Here is a 21,034-nt window from a genome sequence, read left to right on the forward strand (position 1 = left end):
TTAATTTCAATTTAACACCACCTAAAGACAAAGAGGTACTTGCAAAACAATCATGTTCTGTCAAGCTTCCACTATGAGGTCTTGAATGTGTTTTTTTTCTTTCTCCTTGGCTATTTATCATCGACTTCGCTTTTATGCACAACCCAACTTTATGTAAATAACTTTTGAGCGTTTCCTCCTGCTGGAGTGGAGCTTTGATCTGAAGGAACAGATCAGTGGAATGCATTTCAAAATGATGAAATCTGACCAAGACATCATTAATCTCACATTGCTTCATGTCAGTTGTAGTTTAAAAAGTCCCAGACTGCCACTATGCAAACTGAGTGAAAATGTTAGTCGAATTGAATTTAAATAAACTGCGCTGATCCAGACTCACGACTGCGAGTGGAATAATCCACAGAGCTTTAATAATTAAAGCCTGTGAGATGTGCCTCATAGCTGTAGCAACATACACACACAATAACATTGAAGTTAACTTCTGGTGCGACGTCTCTGCCTTATGAGAGACTAAAAATGGAAGTCTGCGCTTTCCTTAATTAAATATTTCCACTATGGTTAGCTGATTTCATCAGTGTATTGTAATATATAGAGATATTTGTGAATGCCTGAGTTTAAATGTTGTTTGCATACAAAAATACAGATTTCCTCTTGTGTAAGTTAAAGTTAATAGGAAAATATGAACTGCAAAAGGGCATAAGGGAAATGTGGGGGGGTGTTCAACCAATGAGAAATGCTTGAATTCTCTCCCACTTTGTCTGATTTGGCATTCATACTTATTCAATAAAGTATTTCATAACATAATATTTACATAAGTTTGTCAGTTTTAGGAAAACTCTAATTCTCCAACCATTGAGTTTTAAATTGTGAGATCTCTATCGTTTCTGATTCTATCTTTAGTAAACTAAACAGTGGTCCTAAAATAAGCTTCTGTCTCTCATCTGATTAATGATTAATTACACTTTTATTTCCTGTGCAACCTGCAAGAAGCAGCTGTAATCCTTCTTCCCCGATAAACTAGCGTCACTTGAGGGGAAACAATAATTTAAAACCTGGTTTTATTTCATGAGCGAGATTCCAAAGACTGCATACCTGAATGTTCTGTGACTGATCTATGTTACAGCAAGTTCCTCCAGGATTATGAAGGTGAGCATGCTTGTCATTGTCCGCAAAAACTCAGGACCAGTCCAATTTGGAGCGAGCAAGCCAAGAGGCTTGTTGTAAGAATGAGCCAACAGCACAAAAATATCTCTGCGATGCCAGGACGGCAACGTGCTTCTGCAAATGTGTTAAGAATAGACCGACAATAGAGCGTGCTCCTGTTTTCTGTTTTCTGGCGACAGGCGGTTTGGCTGCAAAGGGCAGATGAAGAAGTGAGACGGAGCACTTCATTTGGTTTGTCAAACTGTTGGTTTGTTGGAGTCGGTCAGGAAAGATTTCAACCTTAAGGACTGAGCACACGCTCCAGCTGACCTTTGGCAGGAATGGTAGAGGTGGAAGATGGATGAGTTGAAAGATGTCGAGTGAAGTGTCACCTGCAGGACTTTTTCCAACTTTATTTTGAGAGAGTTTTTAGAGCTTTACGCCCAGTAACCATGGTAGAATCAAGTGTCTCTGAGGTCCTCTTTATCTCAATCAGTCACAGCATCACTTTGATGGGTAAGTCAATTTCTCTTGTCTTTATATCGCTTAAACAATCTGCATATTTTAGGCTAAAATAAAGTAATATCAAAGCAACCATTTTCAAAGGTTGTGTTTCTTCTCATATTACTGTTTGATTTATTTATTTCACAGGAAAGGTGTGGCTCATTGTAATGATCTTCCTCCGGGTCCTGATCCTCCTCTTTGCCGGATACCCTCTGTACCAGGACGAACAGGAGAGATTCGTCTGTAACACCATCCAACCCGGTTGTGCAAACGTCTGCTATGATCTTTTCTCGCCCGTCTCCCTCTTCCGTTTCTGGCTGGTGCAGCTCGTCACCTTGTGTCTGCCTCATGTCATCTTCGTCATCTACGTCATCCACAAGGTGTCCAGCGCTCTCTCCGTGGCTCTAAACTCAACCGGACAAGCCCAAGCTTTTCAACTGTTCAAGGTCCACAAGGAGCAGTTCAACAAGATGTGTGTGAACAAGGTGCCGGTGGCGGTTGAGCAGAGAGGGGGCCTGCGGTACTTCACGGGGGCCTACATCCTCCATCTGCTGTTCCGGACGCTGTTGGAAGCCGGCTTTGGGGCCGCTCACTATTACATGTTCGGGTTCTACATCCCCAGGAGATTCCTGTGCCAGCACGCTCCGTGCACCACCCAGGTAGACTGCTACATCTCCAGGCCCACTGAGAAGACCGTGATGCTCAACTTCATGCTCGCAGTGGCCGCTCTGTCCCTTTTCTTCAATTTTCTGGATTTCATTTGGGCCGTCAAGCGATCGCTGAAGCACAACACCAAGAGGAAGATGATGGTTGAGAAAATATTTGAAGAGGAGTGCTGCTTCCGCTCTGCTGGTGTAGCATCCACTTGCAGAGATCCTAGCACATCCACTACTCAACAAGATACAGAGGCCCAACTAGAGAAAACGGAAAGTTTCAGTAAGAGGCACGGGAGTGGTGAGAAATTTCATTCAAGTCCGAAGGCGTCCACCCTGGAGCCTCCGTTCTGCAACAGTGGTCACAATGACATCTTGATCTCCCAAGAGGAGGTTCTGGAAAGGAATGGCAGCGAGGTCGCCCTCTGCCCCCAGACCTTCGGGACGCCAAGACCCATTAGAGTCAGCAAACACAGCAGACTTAAACCCCCACCTCCACCCAGGCTGGACCTCAAACAACCCTCTGGGGAATTGGTAGCACCAGTCAAGGATGTTTCCATGACAACTTCAGTCTGTACCCGAAGAGTGGGTCAGTATTCGCTGTTTGAACTTGGAAACGGAGTTGAGCCTCAAAGCGGTGAAGGTGGTCAGGAGAAAAGATCAGAGTGGGTATGAGCTTAAGGCACACATTGCTGTAGTTCCCCTTACTACAGTGATGTGTCTACCTCTTTTTTTCCTTTAAACCCAGGCTGCTGTTTAGTTTGAGAATCTGAAATGGAGACATAAACATGAGACACAACACATCATAATTAGAGATGCACCAATCAGAATGGGCTGCTGCTTTCTGCACTTCAAACAAGTCAGTCGTGAACCACTGCAGAAGTACAAAATTATTAAATAATTTTAAGTCTTTTTCACTCTATAGCACCTATAAAAGAATTTCAGTATTTGTATAACCTGGTAGTTGTTATGCATGGTGTGTTTACTGATTGGGAAAAAAATTAATTTTTCCCTTTCTAGCTGACTGGACGCTGGCTAATAAGACGACCTTGAGCAAACTCAAAACCTTAAAAGAACGCAGCCCACCTGTTTGTTTCCATACAGATTTCCCCCCCCAACACTGTCCACAACAAAGCCAAGTCTTGACCTGGACTCTGTTCACCGCCCCTTCTCAAATCTATGATTCCCAACATAGATAGCCCTGCTTTTGAGCATGGATCAGTGAGGTCAAAGTCCAGTGGACCAGGTCAGATGGCTTAACTAAAACGAGAGGCAATGCCGTCACCCGGCCCATAGATGGAAAGAGATTCCTCCTGCAAAGTGAAGGACACTACGAAGGCCCCTAAAGGCTGACATAGGATCACTAAGTAATTATGCTCCCCCGTAGGGGCCCAGTATTTACGGCGACAGCTTGTCACTCTATTTCAGGGCCTCCAGGGGATCAAGAGGAGCACAAACCTCAGCACACTTCCACACTGGAAATAGAGGAGTGTTAGCTGTTGCCCCCTCAGAATCTCTGCACTCTGCTTCGGCTGTTGCTTTAGTTTCACCTTGATCGAAGCCAAAATTAATGTGACACTCCCCCGTTATGGACAGGATGATGTGTCGCTGTGTTTACACAGCCAGTGAAACCACTTTAAACGATTTACACAAAGTGATTGAAATAAATCATTGATATGACTGAGTTGCTGTAGAGCTGAGGGGCTTATCTTTGTGTAAAGAGATAGCTCTTGATCTTTTTCTTCGTCTTGTGGTCTTTTTGAAGAGGACAACAAAAGCTTCCTGACTCATATGTTGGATTCGTAAAGAGCTGAACACTGACTGTGAAATGGCTTTTCCTTTTTTTTATTTTTTTTTTTTACCAAAGACAAAAGCATGAATGATGAACAGTTTTTTTTTTATTCTTTCACCAAAGTGTCTTTGGTGTATGCTTTCATTGTTCAGTTGGGCTGGCTTTTAATCTAAATTAAATTCTCTGATGAAATTCTTAAGTGCTAAAATTCTTGTACCAAAAAAAAATCAAACAATTTGAGGTTTTATACACATAGATTTTTGTGATACTGTGCCAGTGTATATGCTACTCTTAATGTACAATAGGTTGCAAAAATATTCACGAAACATCTTAAACTTTCTAAATTTTGACACATTACAGTCACAAGCTTCAGTATTATCCATTTGGATTTTATGCTACACATTAAGACAAAGTACTGCTTAATTAGGAAGTGGAAGAAAAACAAGGATGCAAAGTTTTGAAATTGTTTTAGACTTAAAAAAAAATCTCGAGAGACGTATTAATAGGTCTAAGCTCAATGTAGAGTCTCTAACAGCTTTGTAGTGTCTAATGAGCATTGCAGATTGCAGATTAGTTTTTCTCTTCAACAACACTTCAGATCAGGAAGAGCGGTGCACTAGTTGTGTTATACCGTACTAATGCACTGCTACTTCCATTTTTCTTCAGATAATGAACTGAACATTACTGGAACCTTCGGATATTTTAGGTACTTGGGACCGAACCCTGCTTTAAGCTTCAGCAGAATTCTATCATTGACTGCTGTGCTTCTGTTCACTGGTGTTCTCCAACAAACCTCTGAGATGACATTACATGTAGATGGACGGTTTTCTAATTACGTGACTTCTGAAGGCAACTGGTTGAACTACGTTTTACTTTTTAGTGTTATAAAAAATACAAATACTTGCCGACCACTGATTTGAAGAAGCTTTGCAACCTACTACTTTCTGTTGGTTTATTATTCTATAAAATCACAATAAAATACATTAAAATGAGTGGTGGGATTGTAAGATTTTTTTTTTTTTGATCAAGAGGTATAAATCCTTCTTTGACGCATACAGTTTAATCTCTAACAGAATAAATCCCAGATTTTGAATAATTTTTTGATTGTTCTCTTATAATTTTGTGTGAAACAACCACAACTTTCATTACGTTTGTATGGTTCTGAACCATTCAAACACTTGAGACAGATGCGATTTTTTTTTCCCTCCACGAATCATACGTCTTGTAGGTGTTATTTTTTCTTTCAAGTTTTGTATTCGCTGCTTCTCCAACACCGGTGTTTTGAAATTCTGCTGCCCCCGGGTGACACAGAATGATAACAGCAGTCTCATATTTTATTTTCCCGACAAAAAGTCAGCAGACTGGTGCTGCGAGGATGACAACATTAGGACATGATGTGTTTTTCATTCGTTTAATTATATGCTGTAACTCGGGTTAATAAATGTTTTAAAAGCAACTTTTTTTTCTCCATCAATATCTGCCTAACTAAAACAGTCAGTAAAAGGGCTTAAACTTTTCCTAGTGTTTGAAAAGTGGTGATTAAAAGGGATCTTTTTTTTCATATTTTTATCCAATAAAAACTTCTGTTGTGTTCTACTGTGTTTTATGAAAGTTTTCCTCTTCTTTTAAAGCTGAAGTAATGTTACTTCAGCTTCTACTTTGGGTTTTTTTTTATTTTGCTTTTTGGTTTTATGTTTGTTTTGTTTTTGACACGGAAAGCGAGAATAATTTTCCTAAATACAGGATGAATATCTCTTCATACAGTGACTAAATTTCCAACTGTTGTTGCCGGTGGGACCTTAATTAGTGATGCACAAAGCCCATTCGTACGAGTAGCTAGCTCTGTCTGTCCCTCTGTTATGCTAATGATATTGAAAGTTGCTTTCTGTTTCAACTGCAACTTTATTTTATTTTTTAAATATTACAACATTGGTTTTAATGTTTTAATATTAAAACCAATGATATTATTTGGGAGTGAGTGCAGTTATTATTTTTAGGTTTTTCCTGCTATTCTTTTTCATCCACATGTGTTTTCTTGGATCTGCTGCTGTGAGAGCAGGTAGGACATTTAACTAAGTGCAGTTGGGGTTTGTGAATTTGAACAGTTTTGATTACAGAAAATTCCTAAAGAATTCAACTTGTGTGCTCAATTTTTGACTTAAGTTTCATAAATTGGCGTATTGACATTTAATCACTGCCTAGAGAAGGGACAATTTAAGTAAATCATTAATAATAAACTAATTAATATGACATTCATGGCCATGTTTGTCCTGTAACAGGTTGATGGCTCCCTCATGTGTCAGGATCTGGACGTACATCCACATTTAGTTACATACAATGTAACCCAGTAAAAACAAAACACTTTTAGTATGGGGCGCCAACAGAAAAATCTGAATGCAATTTTTTTTGTATCAGATTTTTAAAAAAATGTTTAGTTTACTTTTCTCTCGTTTAGCCCACTTTGATAACATTTAAAATGGAAATGTTTAAATAAAAACTTATATGTTATCATGTTTACATTTGACAAAATATGAGCAAATCTAAATATTACATCTAAATTTTAGACATCAAATCTGTTAAATCTATCTCTAAATGCTAAATCTATTTCTGTGACTAAATGTTAAATCTCTAAATGCTATACCTAAATGTCAATTGTAAATATAAAATTGCTATTGAAATACTTAAGTCTAAATGTGAACTTTCTATTTAAATGTTAAATCTCTATCTAAATGCTCAAATCTAAATCTAAAAATTCAATCTAAATCCTAAATATATCTGGTAGATCTAAATGTAAATCTAAATATCAAAAAACTTTCTGATGAATCTTTTGCATTTAAATTTTACATTTAGCAGCCCCTATATTTATGAATGCACTAATAAATACACAGAATTCACATGGAGCTTTTCTGGTCACACCGACCCGTCAGTGTTTTACACTTTACGGCCATAGTTGTCTGACTTCACACACAAAACACACACACACATTCATACACTGATAATGTAATCTTGTGGACTGCAAAGGCCACTATGTCAGTCTGATGACCTTCGTTGCTATAATAACACTAGACAGTGATGGCAATAGAAACGGCTTCTCTCTAATATGTAACTTTCAGTACTATTTGCAACATTAAAGGGACAGTCCACCAATTTGACACATCAAAGTCCTTTTATAAGAGGCTGGGAGGGGAACAGCCTGGTCATTTGGCTCTAAAGACTGAAACAAAAACGGTTAAATGTGTTTTTTAAAAAAAAAAACTACATCACTGATCATTCATCACGTTAGATTGTTCTGCTCAATATTCATCTGTTACCACCCCTGTGACATCATATCCATCACGGCGCTCGAGCGGGGCTGTTTTGTTGGGTTGGAGGTTCGCTCAGCACGCCCGTACCGGGCCGAATCTGGGAAAACAGCCGGCGCTTCGGATGAAAGCAGTCAACCCACCCCCCGCTTTTATGTCCGCGTCAGTCAGTCAGAGGGGAAACTGAAGGGACACTGTGTTCCACTCCTGCTGGGTTTGGGGTGGATGCGGTGGAGGAGGCAGCGGGGGTGCAGTGTAACTAAACCACAGAGAGCGGGCCACTTATTTAATCAGCGTTCACTCCCAAAATATATATATATATATATATATATAAAATGGGATCATTATATATATATAACCTATACGCAGAATTAATCACTTTATGTTCTTTCTGCACAACATCAGTGGCAATCTGTCTTCAAATCAAAAGATCAAAGAAACGACTGATTCTGTATGTTCTGTTTGGATCGGTTTTAACCTAGAAACCGATTAAAACCGGTTTCCAGATTAACTCGGCTGACTCACGCGACACGTCGCACTGAAACTATAACGTTTCGTCCTGACAGAACTCTTAAAAAAAACGACGGCCATTTTATTTACCAATATCTGGTGTTGGTAAATAAAATGCTAAAAAGGGAACAATACAATTTATGGAGTAAGAGTTTAAAAAGCCCGACACTGAACTAAATGGGTTCCATGTTCTTTGTATACAAAAGTACAACGAATATTTCACTTCCACTTACTCATTTTAACACAAATTTGCAAAAAATATCCATGCCATGGAAACTATTCACATGACAACCATAAACGTTTATATATTTTACTGATATGTACCCCAACAGAGTGTTGTATAACGGTGTAATTGATGGACAGCAATAAATACTTTTCAAACTTATTTGTGATCTGAAATTTTTAAGACGAAATCCACCTGTGTCTAATTTCATCTCAGCCTCAGAGGGAAGAAGGAACTCAGCTTGAAGGAAGTCAAAATACACAATATGGTGGTGGCAGCATCACAAGGTGGGCGGATCGATCCACACATACGGATAAAGTTTGATACTTTTAAGTTTTTATTTATTTTTGTATTGCAGTTTTTGAACTCTACCTCAAATAAGATTTTGTTTTGATTTCACCTCAGATTATATGTTTTTGCACTTTGTTTATTTGGGAAAAACGCACAAAATGATGGTATTTGGTATGGAGCTATAACGTATACATTCTGTGCAAGAATGTAGACTTTGCTCAAATTAAAGATTGGATTTTCCAGATTTTCCAGTTTGATGTTGTTTTTCTGAATCAATTTCTTTTTTTTTTTGTCTTGAGATTTTTAAAATTTTATTTATTCATTCATTTTTTTTTTAACCAAGAGTTCCAATAAGTTAATTTGGAAAGCATTTGGAGCACCTTAACTTCTTTAATGAAATGTTTATTAGATATTTACAGTTGCATGACTTAGTCATTCCGATTAATTTTGATTATCTTCACTTTTAACTCCGACAGTTAAGTGTCAAGTTAGAGTTGGACTTTCTGGAGAGAAGACGGTGCTGTGCTGGTTTCACCACTAGATGGAGACACACATTTATGCCAGAGCTGTTACACTTGGAGTTAAAAGGCAAATTGAAAAAAAAAAAAAACCAAGCCCACAGGATCCAATTTTTTTGAGTCGGAGCCACAAGTTTTTAAAGAAAGAGTAAAACTACTCCAACCTGTTAGTTTTTTGTGCAAAACTCTTTTTGCTAGCCCTTTTGTGCGCTAGAGAAGTATTTCTTGCCTGATGTCCTTTCTGTAAGGTTTACACGGCTGATTTATGCTGCAAACAGATGCACATCTGTGCTGGACCTAATGGAAGTTGAATTTACCGTGCGAGTATAAAGGAACCGAGTCAAAGCGAAGTCCCAAACTACAAAAAAAAAAAAGAATCCTCTCCTGTGACCACTGAGCGGCAAATCAAAGGCAATGCTCCGCAGGGTTACAATGTATCATCCCATGCCAGCACATTGGGTTAATTGGGACCAAACCAGATACATTTGTAGCAAAAATAAAAAAGAGCCTTGATTAAGGGTCCTTAAAGATGTGAGATCAAAAATAAAAAAGAGCCTTGATTAAGGGTCCTTAAAGATGTGAGATCATGTGAAGAGACCACCTGTGGGGCTTTCTTTGCTATTTCAGCATCATTCATGTCAAGGCCCCTGCACTCACTGACACAGCTTGAGCCGAGAGAGAGAAGATGTTTCAATTGAGACGCTGTAAGGAAAACAACACAAGAAGCAGGGGCTCTGGCAGGTTTCAGCTCCCACAAATACCTCCCCTCTCTGGAAAAAGAAGGGGTTTCAAAAAAAAAAAAAAAACGCTCTCAATTGTAAGACGTCCATCAAAGCGTCCAAATGGGGACATTTAGGGGGAACCTTGGGCTGCATCAGACAGACACTTCTAATGCTCACCACCTTTATTCCAGGCTGTTAAAGAAAAGAAAGATCAAAGTTTCTGCAGATGAAAAGGGTCCGTTCCCTGCATTTATACCCCCCCCCCCCCACACCCCCTCACTCCCTGCCACCCACCACCATTCACACAACTCCCTCCCTCCTTTACTAAATTAAGAAAGCAGGCTTCAGCAAGCATGTGAAGAGGACTTTTAACAATTATGGAGATGCTCCAACTCAACCCTTGCCTCTAATTACCAGTCTCTGATGGTTAGAAAGGGCTTCCCTTTTCTTTAGCTCCCAGGAAGCTGCCACCCTCGACAAGAGGTGACCATCAAATACTCCTGCAAAGCAGCGCAGGATGCAAAGGTCCTAAAAGTCCTTGGTTAGTGGGGGAGGTGGGGCGGGGGGCACCGATAACTTTGGGATTTAAGACATTTTACGAAGAAGCTGTAGTACCTTTAGGGACGCAAACCAAGAATCGGAGTTTGACCCTTTAACTGTCACCCTTAAAACTTTTGCATGCAAGTCAACGGATCCATGAAGACACCCCCAGTTAAAGCATTTAAAACAAATAGATGAATGTTGTAGTTTGCTTCTTTACATTCATTTTGAGGTAAACAAAACTTTATGCTTAATGCTCAAAACTTCAAAAACTTCAGGAATTCACTTAAGTAAGGTGGGAAAGACAGCGCAAGCTTGACATTTATCCAATGTTTTATTGTCAAAATAAAAGTCATATTTGCTTTGTCAGAAAAAAAAACAAGAGGCATCTCTACACTTTGTACACATTTACAATATCTTATAAAGGTTTCCTTTATACACAAATATACACAGTTGTATTTTACATTAGCTTTATATAAATACATTTGAAATTACAAAATGAAGGACCCGTAAAAAAAAAAAAAAAAAAAAAATACTTGGGCACGATTAAGGCTTTAATTTACCCCCCTCCCCTCCTTTATCCTCTCTCTTTCTCTGTGATTGAATTCTGCATTTTTATCTGCCAGAAAGTAGATAAAATCATTGTAAAAAAAATTGCTTACACTTAATAAGTAATGCCCTGTTTTCTCAGTCTGTACCTCTACCAGAGCCGACCCAAGGTATATGCAAACTAGGACGGCCTCCCCTCCCCCAAAGAGCACTTGACAATACACGGAACCAGCTTGCAAACACTTTAATAATTTAACGAGTTTCATATTTTAATTAATTTCTGCAACTTTGTCCTTTCTGTGACTTTTCGCCCATATGTCAACTTTTCTTTAAAGTTTGGGATTGAAACTTTAAACTTTACCCCAAGTCGCTCCAACTCACTCAAGTGCATAATAGTTGTGATAAATGTGATGGAGCCCCCCCCATTCTCACCCTCAAAATGAAATTCTGCCTTGGGCCTCACATAACCTTGGACCGGCCCTGTCTAATACATATAAACAGAAGGGAATTAGCTTGGTGTGAATGCCAGGTACAGCTCAGCAGCAGTTCATTACAATGCAAATTGTTTCAGAACACCATGTGATGGGTTTTCTCCCAAACAATTAGCAGTCCTCTATAAGCCGCTTTTACCNAGCCCCTCGACGTGCTACCCCAACATCCCCCCCTTTCCACATTCAGACCTGGGACAGCGGCATCTGCTTGGGGCAGGACACGGAGCTGGCCGTGCCCGACCTCCACGTCAGTCCCGTGCTAACGTCGCTGTACATGGAGCCCCCAGTGCCCTTGCTGCCCCAGCAGCAGCGGGTGCAGAAAGTCCTCCAGGAGTCCACGGTCTTCCCGGACCAGATCCACACGCCGGACGTGATGCCCACCAGAAGGCACATGAAGTACTTGAGCATGAACACCGCGTAGTCCGGACTGCGGCGGTCCCGCTCCAGCAGGCAGTTGGAGCAGTTGTGCGTAATCTCCCAGCTCTGCCGGTTGTGCTGCTCGTAAAAGTAGCAGGCAACGATCACGGTCGCCGGCACCGTGTAGAGCACCGTGAAGATCCCGATCCGGATCATCAGCTTCTCCAGCTTGTCGGTCTTGGTGCCGCCTTGCTTGATGACGCTGCGGATCCGGAACAGCGACACGAATCCGGCTAGGAGGAACATGGTCCCGATGAATAAATAAATCACCAAAGGCGCCAGGACGAAGCCGCGCAGGTTGTCCAAGTTCTGGTTCCCGACGTAGCAGATCCCGGCCACGGAGTCTCCGTCCACGGAGCTGAGAGCCAGCACCGCGATGGACTTCATGCTGGGGATGAGCCAGGCGGCCAGGTGGAAGTACTGGGAGTAGCTGGCGATTGCCTCGTTGCCCCACTTCATCCCGGCCGCGAGGAACCAGGTGAGGGACAGGATGACCCACCAGATGGAGCTGGCCATGCCGAAGAAGTAGATGAGCAGGAAGACGACGGTGCAGAGCGCGGGGCCGGTGGTCTGGTAGTGGATGTGCTCCAGCTCGAACTCCCGGTTGCACGCCACCTTCTCGTGCCCCGCGATCAGCCGGACGATGTAGCCCACCGACACGAACATGTAGCAGGCGGACAGGAAGATGATCGGCCTCTCCGGGTACTTGAAGCGCTCCATGTCGATGAGGAACGTGGCCACGGTGGCGAAAGTCGACACGAAGCACAACACTGACCAGAGTCCGATCCAGAAGGCGGTGAACGCCCGCTCGTCGTGCGTAAAGTACGGGTTGTGGCACGGCATGGCGCAGTTGGTGATCTGGCCGGTTTTGACTCGGTTGTACAGCGGGTGGCGGTCGGTGTTCACCGGCACCATGGGCTCCAGACACTTGCAGCCCGGCTCGCACGGAGCGTTGGGCGGCTTGTACTTCCCGAGTCTGCCGGGCTTACTTTTAGCCGGGCTAGACCCTTTCCCCGGGTGGTTGGTGGGCTTCGACAGCACGGGGGAGACCGTGGTGGAGTCCGTCCGGTTGTAGTCCATGCACAAGGTGTCCGGGTTCCCCTGCACCGGCAGCAGATCGCACTTCATCCTGTCCGGCCAGGGGAAGCCGTACTGCCTCATGAGCGGCGCGCAGCCGGCCCGGGCTCTCTCGCACACGCTCCGGCACGGCGGAAGGGGCTTTTTGTAGTCCTCCAGGCAGATCGGGGTGTACATGCTGCAGAGGAAGAACTTCAGGTCCGGCGAGCACTGGATCTCCACCAGAGGCCAGAACTGGTGCACCTCCAGACCGGCCTCGTCCTGCGTGTCGTGGTTGAACTGATTGGGCATGTAGGTGTAGTTGTAGCCGATCCCCTTGCACAGGGGCACGACTATTTCCTGGCAGGTGATCTCCTTGGCCGCGGTGCCGCTGGATCGGGGAAGGAGAGCGAGGCAGAGGAGCAGGTAGATCCCGAGCAGGTCCATGACTCCGGCGAGTCGCGTCCCCTCCCCTGTGCGGCTCGGATGCGAGCAAATCGGGTCAGATGTCGCGCGCCGAGCCCATCTCGCCTGCCTCGGGATCCTGCATGGAGTTGCACGCGACGTGCAAGCCGTGTTTACTTTGAGCCGAGGAGGAGCAGCAGGAGGAGGAGGAGGGAGAGAGGGGTGGGGGGGTAGTCAAAGATGGCTGAGATGAGATTTCAGCTCCACAGCAGCTGCTGTCAGTATCCAGTCAGTCCTCCAAAAAAAAGACGAAAAGAAAAAAAAAAGAAAAAAGAGAGAGGGGAGAGAAAAAAAACACAGCAACCAGGGCGCGCGGCTGTCCGGGAGACGTAAAACAGAAACGTGGCGGCCTCCTTTTCTTCCCGTCCATAAACACGATGACTGCATTCAGTCTGCTCCCCCCATCACAACGTCGCGCGGAGCTTCCACACAAATCATGAGCTCCACGACGGAGCGTCGCTCATTTATACCGGAGCCTGGCTGGACACGCCCCCGGCGCGGCTCGGCGAATCACAGAGCGGCAGAGGCGGAGCTTCCCCCTCCAGTCACTCACTGTGTACATACACAAGCCGTAATGATACACAATTTCTGCTCTACTCCCATCTGCTAAGAAGGATATATTCTCTGCGGTTAAATAAGCGTTTTCTAAACATACACATCATCCACAGGTATTTATTTTAATTTCCTGTATAGTGACAAAAAAATATATAGATATATATAGGCTATAGCTAGAATTATTAAATACTTTCTTATTAAAGGGGTGGTATTGTGTAATTTTATTGCATAATTAAGTAACTGTTCAGATGTTATAAAAATGCTGTATTTATCAAAAATGACAAAGAAATTTGAGTTTGCACTCAGAAGTTGTTCATATGATAAGCCCAGATATTAAATTCCGTCAGGTGTTTGCTAATTGCTATGGCCACTAGTCCGAAGGAACTGAGTGGGGGGGGGATTAAAGGATTTCTCCAGCATGCATGAAAAAATCTAGGCAGCACTTGACTTATGTTATTGATGATGGAGTAACATTATAACATGACGTAAAACTCGAAACGTTTTACATAATACTCCCCCTTTAATTAATTATGGAAGAGTGCTGAGAGCAAGGCCATTCTATAATAAGTTCATTAATAAGTCTTGTTTACAGTTAACAATTTCGTGGCTATTTCATAGTTGTAAACCCACGACGTAGCTGTTGCGTAATTAAAACTCAATTGATATATATATCTGTTATTTCAGTCAACGGTCCTCAGGCTTCCGAACTGAGGACCGTTTCTATGTGTGAGTGCTAGAAAAGAGAGAGAGAGAGAGAGAGAGAGAGAGAGAGAGAGAGAGAGAGAGAGAGAGACCGCCGGTTTGTTAAATTGGCTAATTTGCGCATGATAAGCCTGCCCAGGGAGCTGTCTGTCCCCGTGAAACGCTGTTTTTAAGATTTTAAATGAGGTGCTAATGTTTCGTTTAACGCTTGCATGGAGCTCCGCGGGAGGCGTAATTGCGCGAGGCAAAGACCAAGCGGCAGTGCGCGCGGACACAGCGGCAGAGCCCTGATAACAGCGCGAGCACGCTGGCAGAGCCTGACAAGGATCTCGGCTGTGAAGTGACAGTAATCCCACTGTAGTGAATGCCTCGCCCTCCCCTCCCTACTCGGTTCCATCTCTTCATCCAACCAACTTTTGCTTGAAAACAAATAAATCAAAGGACTTCCTCCAGAAGCTCCGCAGCTCAATTCGGACTCTTGAACTCTCTTCTACGATGTCTGAAATAACTGCGTCATAAATCTAGACACAGCTGGTTACCTTCTTTATTCTCTGCATGTGCGCCTTTTTTTTTTTTTTTTTTGAGTCGTTTCAACAATGGTACAATGCTTTTACTTACAGCACAGTGATACTTTTAGCCACTGGACCCAAAACTGGATAAGAACCCAGAGTTATCTTACCGCCACACAATGAGCGGTAAGGAAGTTAAAAACAAACATCTGTGAAGCTAACTTTCCATTTTTCAATCTATTCTTCTATTTTCCATATTTTCCACCTATGCATTTCCATCTGTAAACAAACCTGTATTTCAGCAAAGACATATTCTGTTTATTTATTTTTTTTATAAATTAATCATAAAATACGTCATTTCTCATATATAAACTAATTCAGCCGTATATTATTATTATTATCTGAAAGCTATCGCTATCCGTTTTGTATTTATTTTGGTTCTGACTTCAGCTTAAGCCTTAAAGTGTGAGTAAAATATGAGAACTTGTGACCCCTCACCAAAACAAAAATAACTCAACATTCTGCTGAAAGTAACGGCTGAACTTTTTCCTCATTTTGCATATATTGCTGTGATAAAATTAGAGTTTATGTTAAGACTTTATTTCACATATCTTCTCCAGAGGCGTACACAAGTCAGATTATTTTTAGTTGGCTCATCCTTGTAGTCGTATCTTAGCACATTTCTGACAAAGACACATACAAATAATACTATCCCTCATCAGCTATGGACATGGAAGTATACATCAGATATGAGGATGAGAAAGCAGCATCACATTATCTAGATAATTAAGTTCAACAAGTGCTAAAGTCTTGAAAAAAACAATTGACTTAAGATTAGAAACAATTATTTCTAGTTGTTATCCAAAGGTTTAGCCTAGAATGTGATTGAAACATTATTTACATTTACTTCATGGGATAATTTAATCTGATATTAGAATATAGTTTTCCCCTCACCAGGAAGCTCAACAGATGGGTAAATATTATTCGATCGTTGTATAGTTTTTATTATTTTAAAATAATATTTACAAAATACCGTCTGTAAAATAAGAAAATAAAGGTCAACACAACACATATTTTAAAGCATGCTTTAACCAGAGGTTCTCAAACGTTTCATTGCAAGTTCCACCTTGGTGAATGCCATCACTTCCTCTTATCACTGTGACAACAGCAGCACTTTTTCTAATTTGATGTACCGTGTCATAAAGACTAAAAACACAACAACAATGTAAAAGAAATTGTTATCCATATAATTTGTTTATATGGTTGAAGGGTGTGGTTTCACAGGAATGCTTTAATTTGTATTTAAAAGTTGGTATTTGCAAAGTAAAAAAACAAACAAAAAGAACTGATAAAAATCCCTCTGAAGTCAGGATTCCACATGATAAAATTAGAGGGTTCCCCATAAACCAGCAACAAGTTCCAATATGGCTGACACGTTAAAAAAGTGATAGTAGTTGCAATAAGCCATTGTAAAATTCAGCTGGTTTGAAATTAGTGGTTGTAGTGGTAACAATTTCTGTGACTGATGTGTTGCTAAAGTGTCACAAAGTACAAAATACATTATTAGCTTGTATGCTAGTAGTAGCTAGCCTTGTATCTGAGCACATACTCTAGCTAAGCTCTGCTAGATCAAACTGTGTAGTTTTATCCATCAAGTTTGTCAAGTTATGAAGCAACAAGGCATCTCAATGCTATATGTCTGACTACTGGTAGTTCCACTTTTAACTTGTCAGCCCAAAAAATATATTTTCCCAAAGTTTTGAGGATCATCAGGACGCTATTTTGTAAATGTGAGATTGGCTTTGTTCCTGGTTCTCTGACATCTGCTTCAGTTTCTGCTGTTAATTTAAAAAAAAAATTCTCCACTGCACTTATTTTAAGAATAGCCTTTGATTGAAACAAATATCAGTGTTCTGGAATAATTAATCTTTTGGCTGCTTAAGTTTATTAACTCATTGGTTAGCTTGCAGTTTAATGTTTACCCAGTATTAACATTGCTGACACCATAATGTCACACAAAAGCCAGCCCGAGTACCTCGGGTAGTACTTATGGCACAGTTTGAGAACTATAATTCAATGCCCTAATAAACTTAATTACGCTAAAAGGTCGTTAAAAAGAAGATGGTGTAGTCTTGCATTACGGCGTGGAGTTGATAGTTTGCTAGTTAAAGTTTAGTTATCTTTATCATGTGAGGCAGCTCTTTTGTGTTTTCCCAGGAGAACTCAAATTGATTAAGTGGCTTGCCAGCATGAGATAACAAGGAAGGAGCTCTGCTAATCGGTGTTTGCTTTTGATTAAGAAACAAGAACTGGAGATGCCAGGGCCATGGAGGTATGCGAGTAAGTGTTTGTGCACAGGATGGATATTTTTCCAGATGTGTGTGAAACTCTGGACTCAAAGTGAAGGGAGTTGGGAGGGTAAGGTGCCGGTCAGAGTGTGGGAGAGAGACTGTTGGGTCTGTTCAATCATTTACTCAGAGGGCCTGCACTCATCTCCTGCACCGCTGTGAGAACATCCCTCCCCAAGGTTGAGGTCTTAAAGAATCCGCCTGTGACCAATGAATAAAATCCGCAATCATGTCAAGATCCCAAGTTAATGTGTTCAGTTTAAAGCCCTTATACAGAATCAAGTGGCGGCGCTGAAGAAAGGAAGCGCACAAGTGCGACTGCTTGCCAGGATCCTGGACTCACCTCAAAGATCTCGAAGACAGAGATATGCTAATGCAACTTTATCTTGTAAAAGAAAGCTTGGAGGAGATTTGGCCAATCTGCTGGACACAATTCCAAGAGCCTCGATGGCATTTAGTGGGCTCACGCTAACCCGGGGCTGCTTGTTAAGACTTCATTAGCTGTGTTTGCACAGGCCTCTCCTCTCCAAAAAGCGGCGGAGGAGGTTCTCCCAGGGCTCCAGCCTCGGCTCCAACCACAACCCGTCCATATGGGGCTTGTTTGCTCATGGCTGGCCTGGTAATCACTTTCAGGTGGAGCTGGAGGAGACCGAACAAGGCTGAGGGGATTTTGGACAGACAGCCGTCCCCTCCCCCGCCTTGAGTCCCAGGCCCCCGCCGTCATCTCCCTTTTACACGGGGGTTACTCCCGAGGTGACAGAGCGTACATCATGTAGCCTGTGAATTAGCTCACCTAGGCCCCATTACCTTAACAAACAAAGCCAGCCCTCCCAATCAGCCTACTGCTGGGAGGACAGGGGGCCCCAGTAAATCCTTCCTCACAGCCAACATCCATCTCTGTGAGTGTGGAGTGAGAGGTATGAACTCAGAGGGAAGAAGGTAACAAAAGAAGTAGAAGGGAATGAAAAGTAACAGAAAGAATACAATCTGAGTTTTTATACGACAGAGCATTAGGGGCATGCTATGACACTAGAAATAAAATTCCTAACGGAAAGTCTAGTATTATGAGAATGTAGCCAGCCCCAACCAAATATTACAAAAGTAATGTGTTACTATGAGAATATATTCGAAATATTACGAGTACGAAGTTGTGCGAAAAGAAAGTCAAAATAATACGAGAATGAAGTCGTACAAGATTAAAGTCAAGATAAGAATACGTTGGCTTGGAAAGGTCAATCATTATTTGTGAAAAAAGTTTTGAATAGTATAATTTTCCCTCTACTTCACAACTGTGTACTACTTTGTGTTGGTCTTTCAAGTAAAATTCCAATGATATATTTTTAAGTTTGTGGTTGCCACGTGACAAGATATGGAAAAGTTCTAGGGGTATGAATAATTTTACAAGCCACCATATAAGACTTGGAGCTCTATTTGCAGTGAAAGGCGATTCCCAAACTTTTATTTTGTCAGGGAGGGTGAATTCATTTTTATTTGTGAAAGAATGAAATAAGACACGTTAGCTTAAGATTGGAATGAGGAAATATTTAGCAGGACGCTGTATCTCCTTAGCTGCTGACCAATGACGAGAAAAACTCTCTCTCTCCCCATAATTCAAAGCGTCATAAGAACACACCAAAGTACACCGAAAACGATCTCAAGCGTATGTCAAAAAGTTTGTTTGTTAGTTGCTGTTAATCAATCTGTTCGGTGTTTGGCGAGAAAGACACGGCATATTTTTAGCCACTTTAAACGGCCTTCTTTCAGTAGACCGTTCACCTATTAATTTTGAAGTATTTTCGGCCCGACTGGTATTGGCGTCTGCCTTTATAGAAACTTGGCGGGGAGATCGGGCCCCTGAACAGCACTAAGTTTTATGTAAACGACTTGCTCGAGTCGACTTTAAATGCACGAAAATGGCAAGCAATCTCTTGGAAAATCGGTAATTTAAAACTAATGTTTAGTTCTTAAACATCTGTTGGAAGCCTGTAAAATCCAATAAGGTAGGTATACTTCTGGCTTAACCAATTAAAATCAAAAATCACGTTATCTTCATGGAGGGGTCCTGGCTGATTCTCCTGCAGCCAAGAAGCAGACTTGTTGGCAGGAACTCCCCGTTTCCTTGAGCCAAGTTGCTAGTGTGTGTGTATGTGTTGCTTTGTGATTGTTTGCTGCTCTTCAGACATTTGATGCGACAGGAATCTGGCCGACCCTGCGCTCGGCTGCCGTGTCTCCAGATATTTGACAGTTAGATTTACCTTCCCTCCTGTTCGACATCGAGCAACTTGTTCTCTTCATCCAGAGAGGCAAGCAGGCCCACAGAGAGTTCTTCTGCTCAGGACACATACACACACTTGTTTACTTTAGCAGCACAAAGTAATGGTTTTTGTTGCATCTAAAAACATGATTTGGAATAAGGCAAGTAAAAATGGCTCTAATATTGAAGGGTATGAAAGTCTTCCTTTTTGGCTTTGACCAAAGAGAAGACTTTGGTCAGAGCCGAAGACTTAGGTCCAAAGAACAAGACATGACAAAGTCTTTGGACCAAAAACTTTGGACAAAGTCCAAAGGATTTAGGACGGCCTATAATCCTGATGGTTAAAGGATTATAGGTCATCCTTTGATGGCCTTACAAAGGAGTCTCCTTACCAAGGTGTCACAAAAGATGGGTGAAACCAACAGATTTCAACGATCATTAGCAAGCTAGCAAAGAGAAATAGAAAACCTTTTTTTAGGTAGACTTACTGACTAAGCAATAGTCATGGGGCTGATCCATGTTTTGTGTAAGATCTGATATGTTTAGTGAACTTGATTAAAAGCTTGAGTTACTTAGTTTATCGCATTTTAGTCAAAAACTATATATCGACAAAATAAGCAACATTTTCAATTCAAACATCCTTTTTGCTGCTAAATTATTGACTTAATAGACATATAAGCTCAACAACAAAAATATTTATTGTTTTTAATTTGTTGTTTAGGTTATTCAACAATCAGATTGGTGCAAAGTTCTTATATACCCATTCAGCTTGAAAGCACTTATATAACTGCAACAGACGTGCTTGTAAAACAACAACAAAAGATTAATTGTGTACAAATTTGAATGAGTTAAAATTTATGTAATTTACAATATAATTAATGCATCAAAGTGCCATCCGGCTTCAGACCAAGCCATACTCCATATAAATGGTCTCCTTACCACACCTCACACAAAATGGGTGAAACCAAAAGATTTCAACTACCATTAGCAAGCTAGCAAAAAGAAATGAAAAACTTTTTTTCAAGTAGGAAAACTGTCACAATTTGTCTGCTTTCTCAGAAAGAAGACTCACCAGGATGAAGACTGTCAGCATCTTCTCCATATTTGCCTCTTGCTATTATGTTTGTCTTTAACTCTCCTTCCCCGTCCCCCGTCTACCTCCGTCTCCATGTGTGGCGTGCTGCGAGACAGATGGCTGGGGCAGGGTTGACCGCCAGACAGAAGGAAGCAGGGAGTGAGAGGCAGAAAACGACAAGGTAGTGAAGTGGGAAACCGTATCCAGAAGGTGAGAGACGGAAGAAGCGGCGAGGCAGCAGATGTGTAAAACACAAAACGACCTTGCGGAGAATGTGACTCGCTCTTGGCGGGCTCCGATCAAACCTCCCGGTTGCTCTCAGGGAGCACATCAGAAGCCGAGCGATGGCCCTCGCGAGGTACCCTGGGCACTCCATACTGCTCATTAGCGATCTAATTAAGAAGTGTTTATTTATGTA

General features: G+C 41.8%; 2 protein-coding genes across 2 annotated transcripts; one reads left to right on the forward strand and one right to left on the reverse strand.

Annotated features, from left to right (window-relative positions):
* The first annotated feature begins 57 nt into the window (after positions 1-57).
* gjd4 (gap junction protein delta 4) lies at positions 58-6,528 on the forward strand. The gene is made up of 2 exons (XM_008438276.2): positions 58-1,656; positions 1,792-6,528. Exons 1-2 carry the CDS (start codon positions 1,593-1,595, stop codon positions 2,970-2,972), a joined length of 1,245 nt encoding a protein of 414 aa, XP_008436498.1. The 5' UTR covers positions 58-1,592; the 3' UTR covers positions 2,973-6,528.
* Positions 6,529-11,379: 4,851 nt separating this feature from the next.
* Positions 11,380-13,619, reverse strand: fzd8a (frizzled class receptor 8a). Its single transcript, XM_008438277.2, has one exon. The coding sequence runs from the start codon at positions 13,153-13,155 to the stop codon at positions 11,419-11,421; it is 1,737 nt and encodes a 578-aa protein (XP_008436499.1). The 5' UTR covers positions 13,156-13,619; the 3' UTR covers positions 11,380-11,418.
* Between the last annotated feature and the right edge of the window lie 7,415 nt (positions 13,620-21,034).

This window comes from Poecilia reticulata, linkage group LG20, assembly GCF_000633615.1.
Source record: "Poecilia reticulata strain Guanapo linkage group LG20, Guppy_female_1.0+MT, whole genome shotgun sequence".
In the NCBI taxonomy this organism is placed as follows: domain Eukaryota; kingdom Metazoa; phylum Chordata; class Actinopteri; order Cyprinodontiformes; family Poeciliidae; genus Poecilia; species Poecilia reticulata.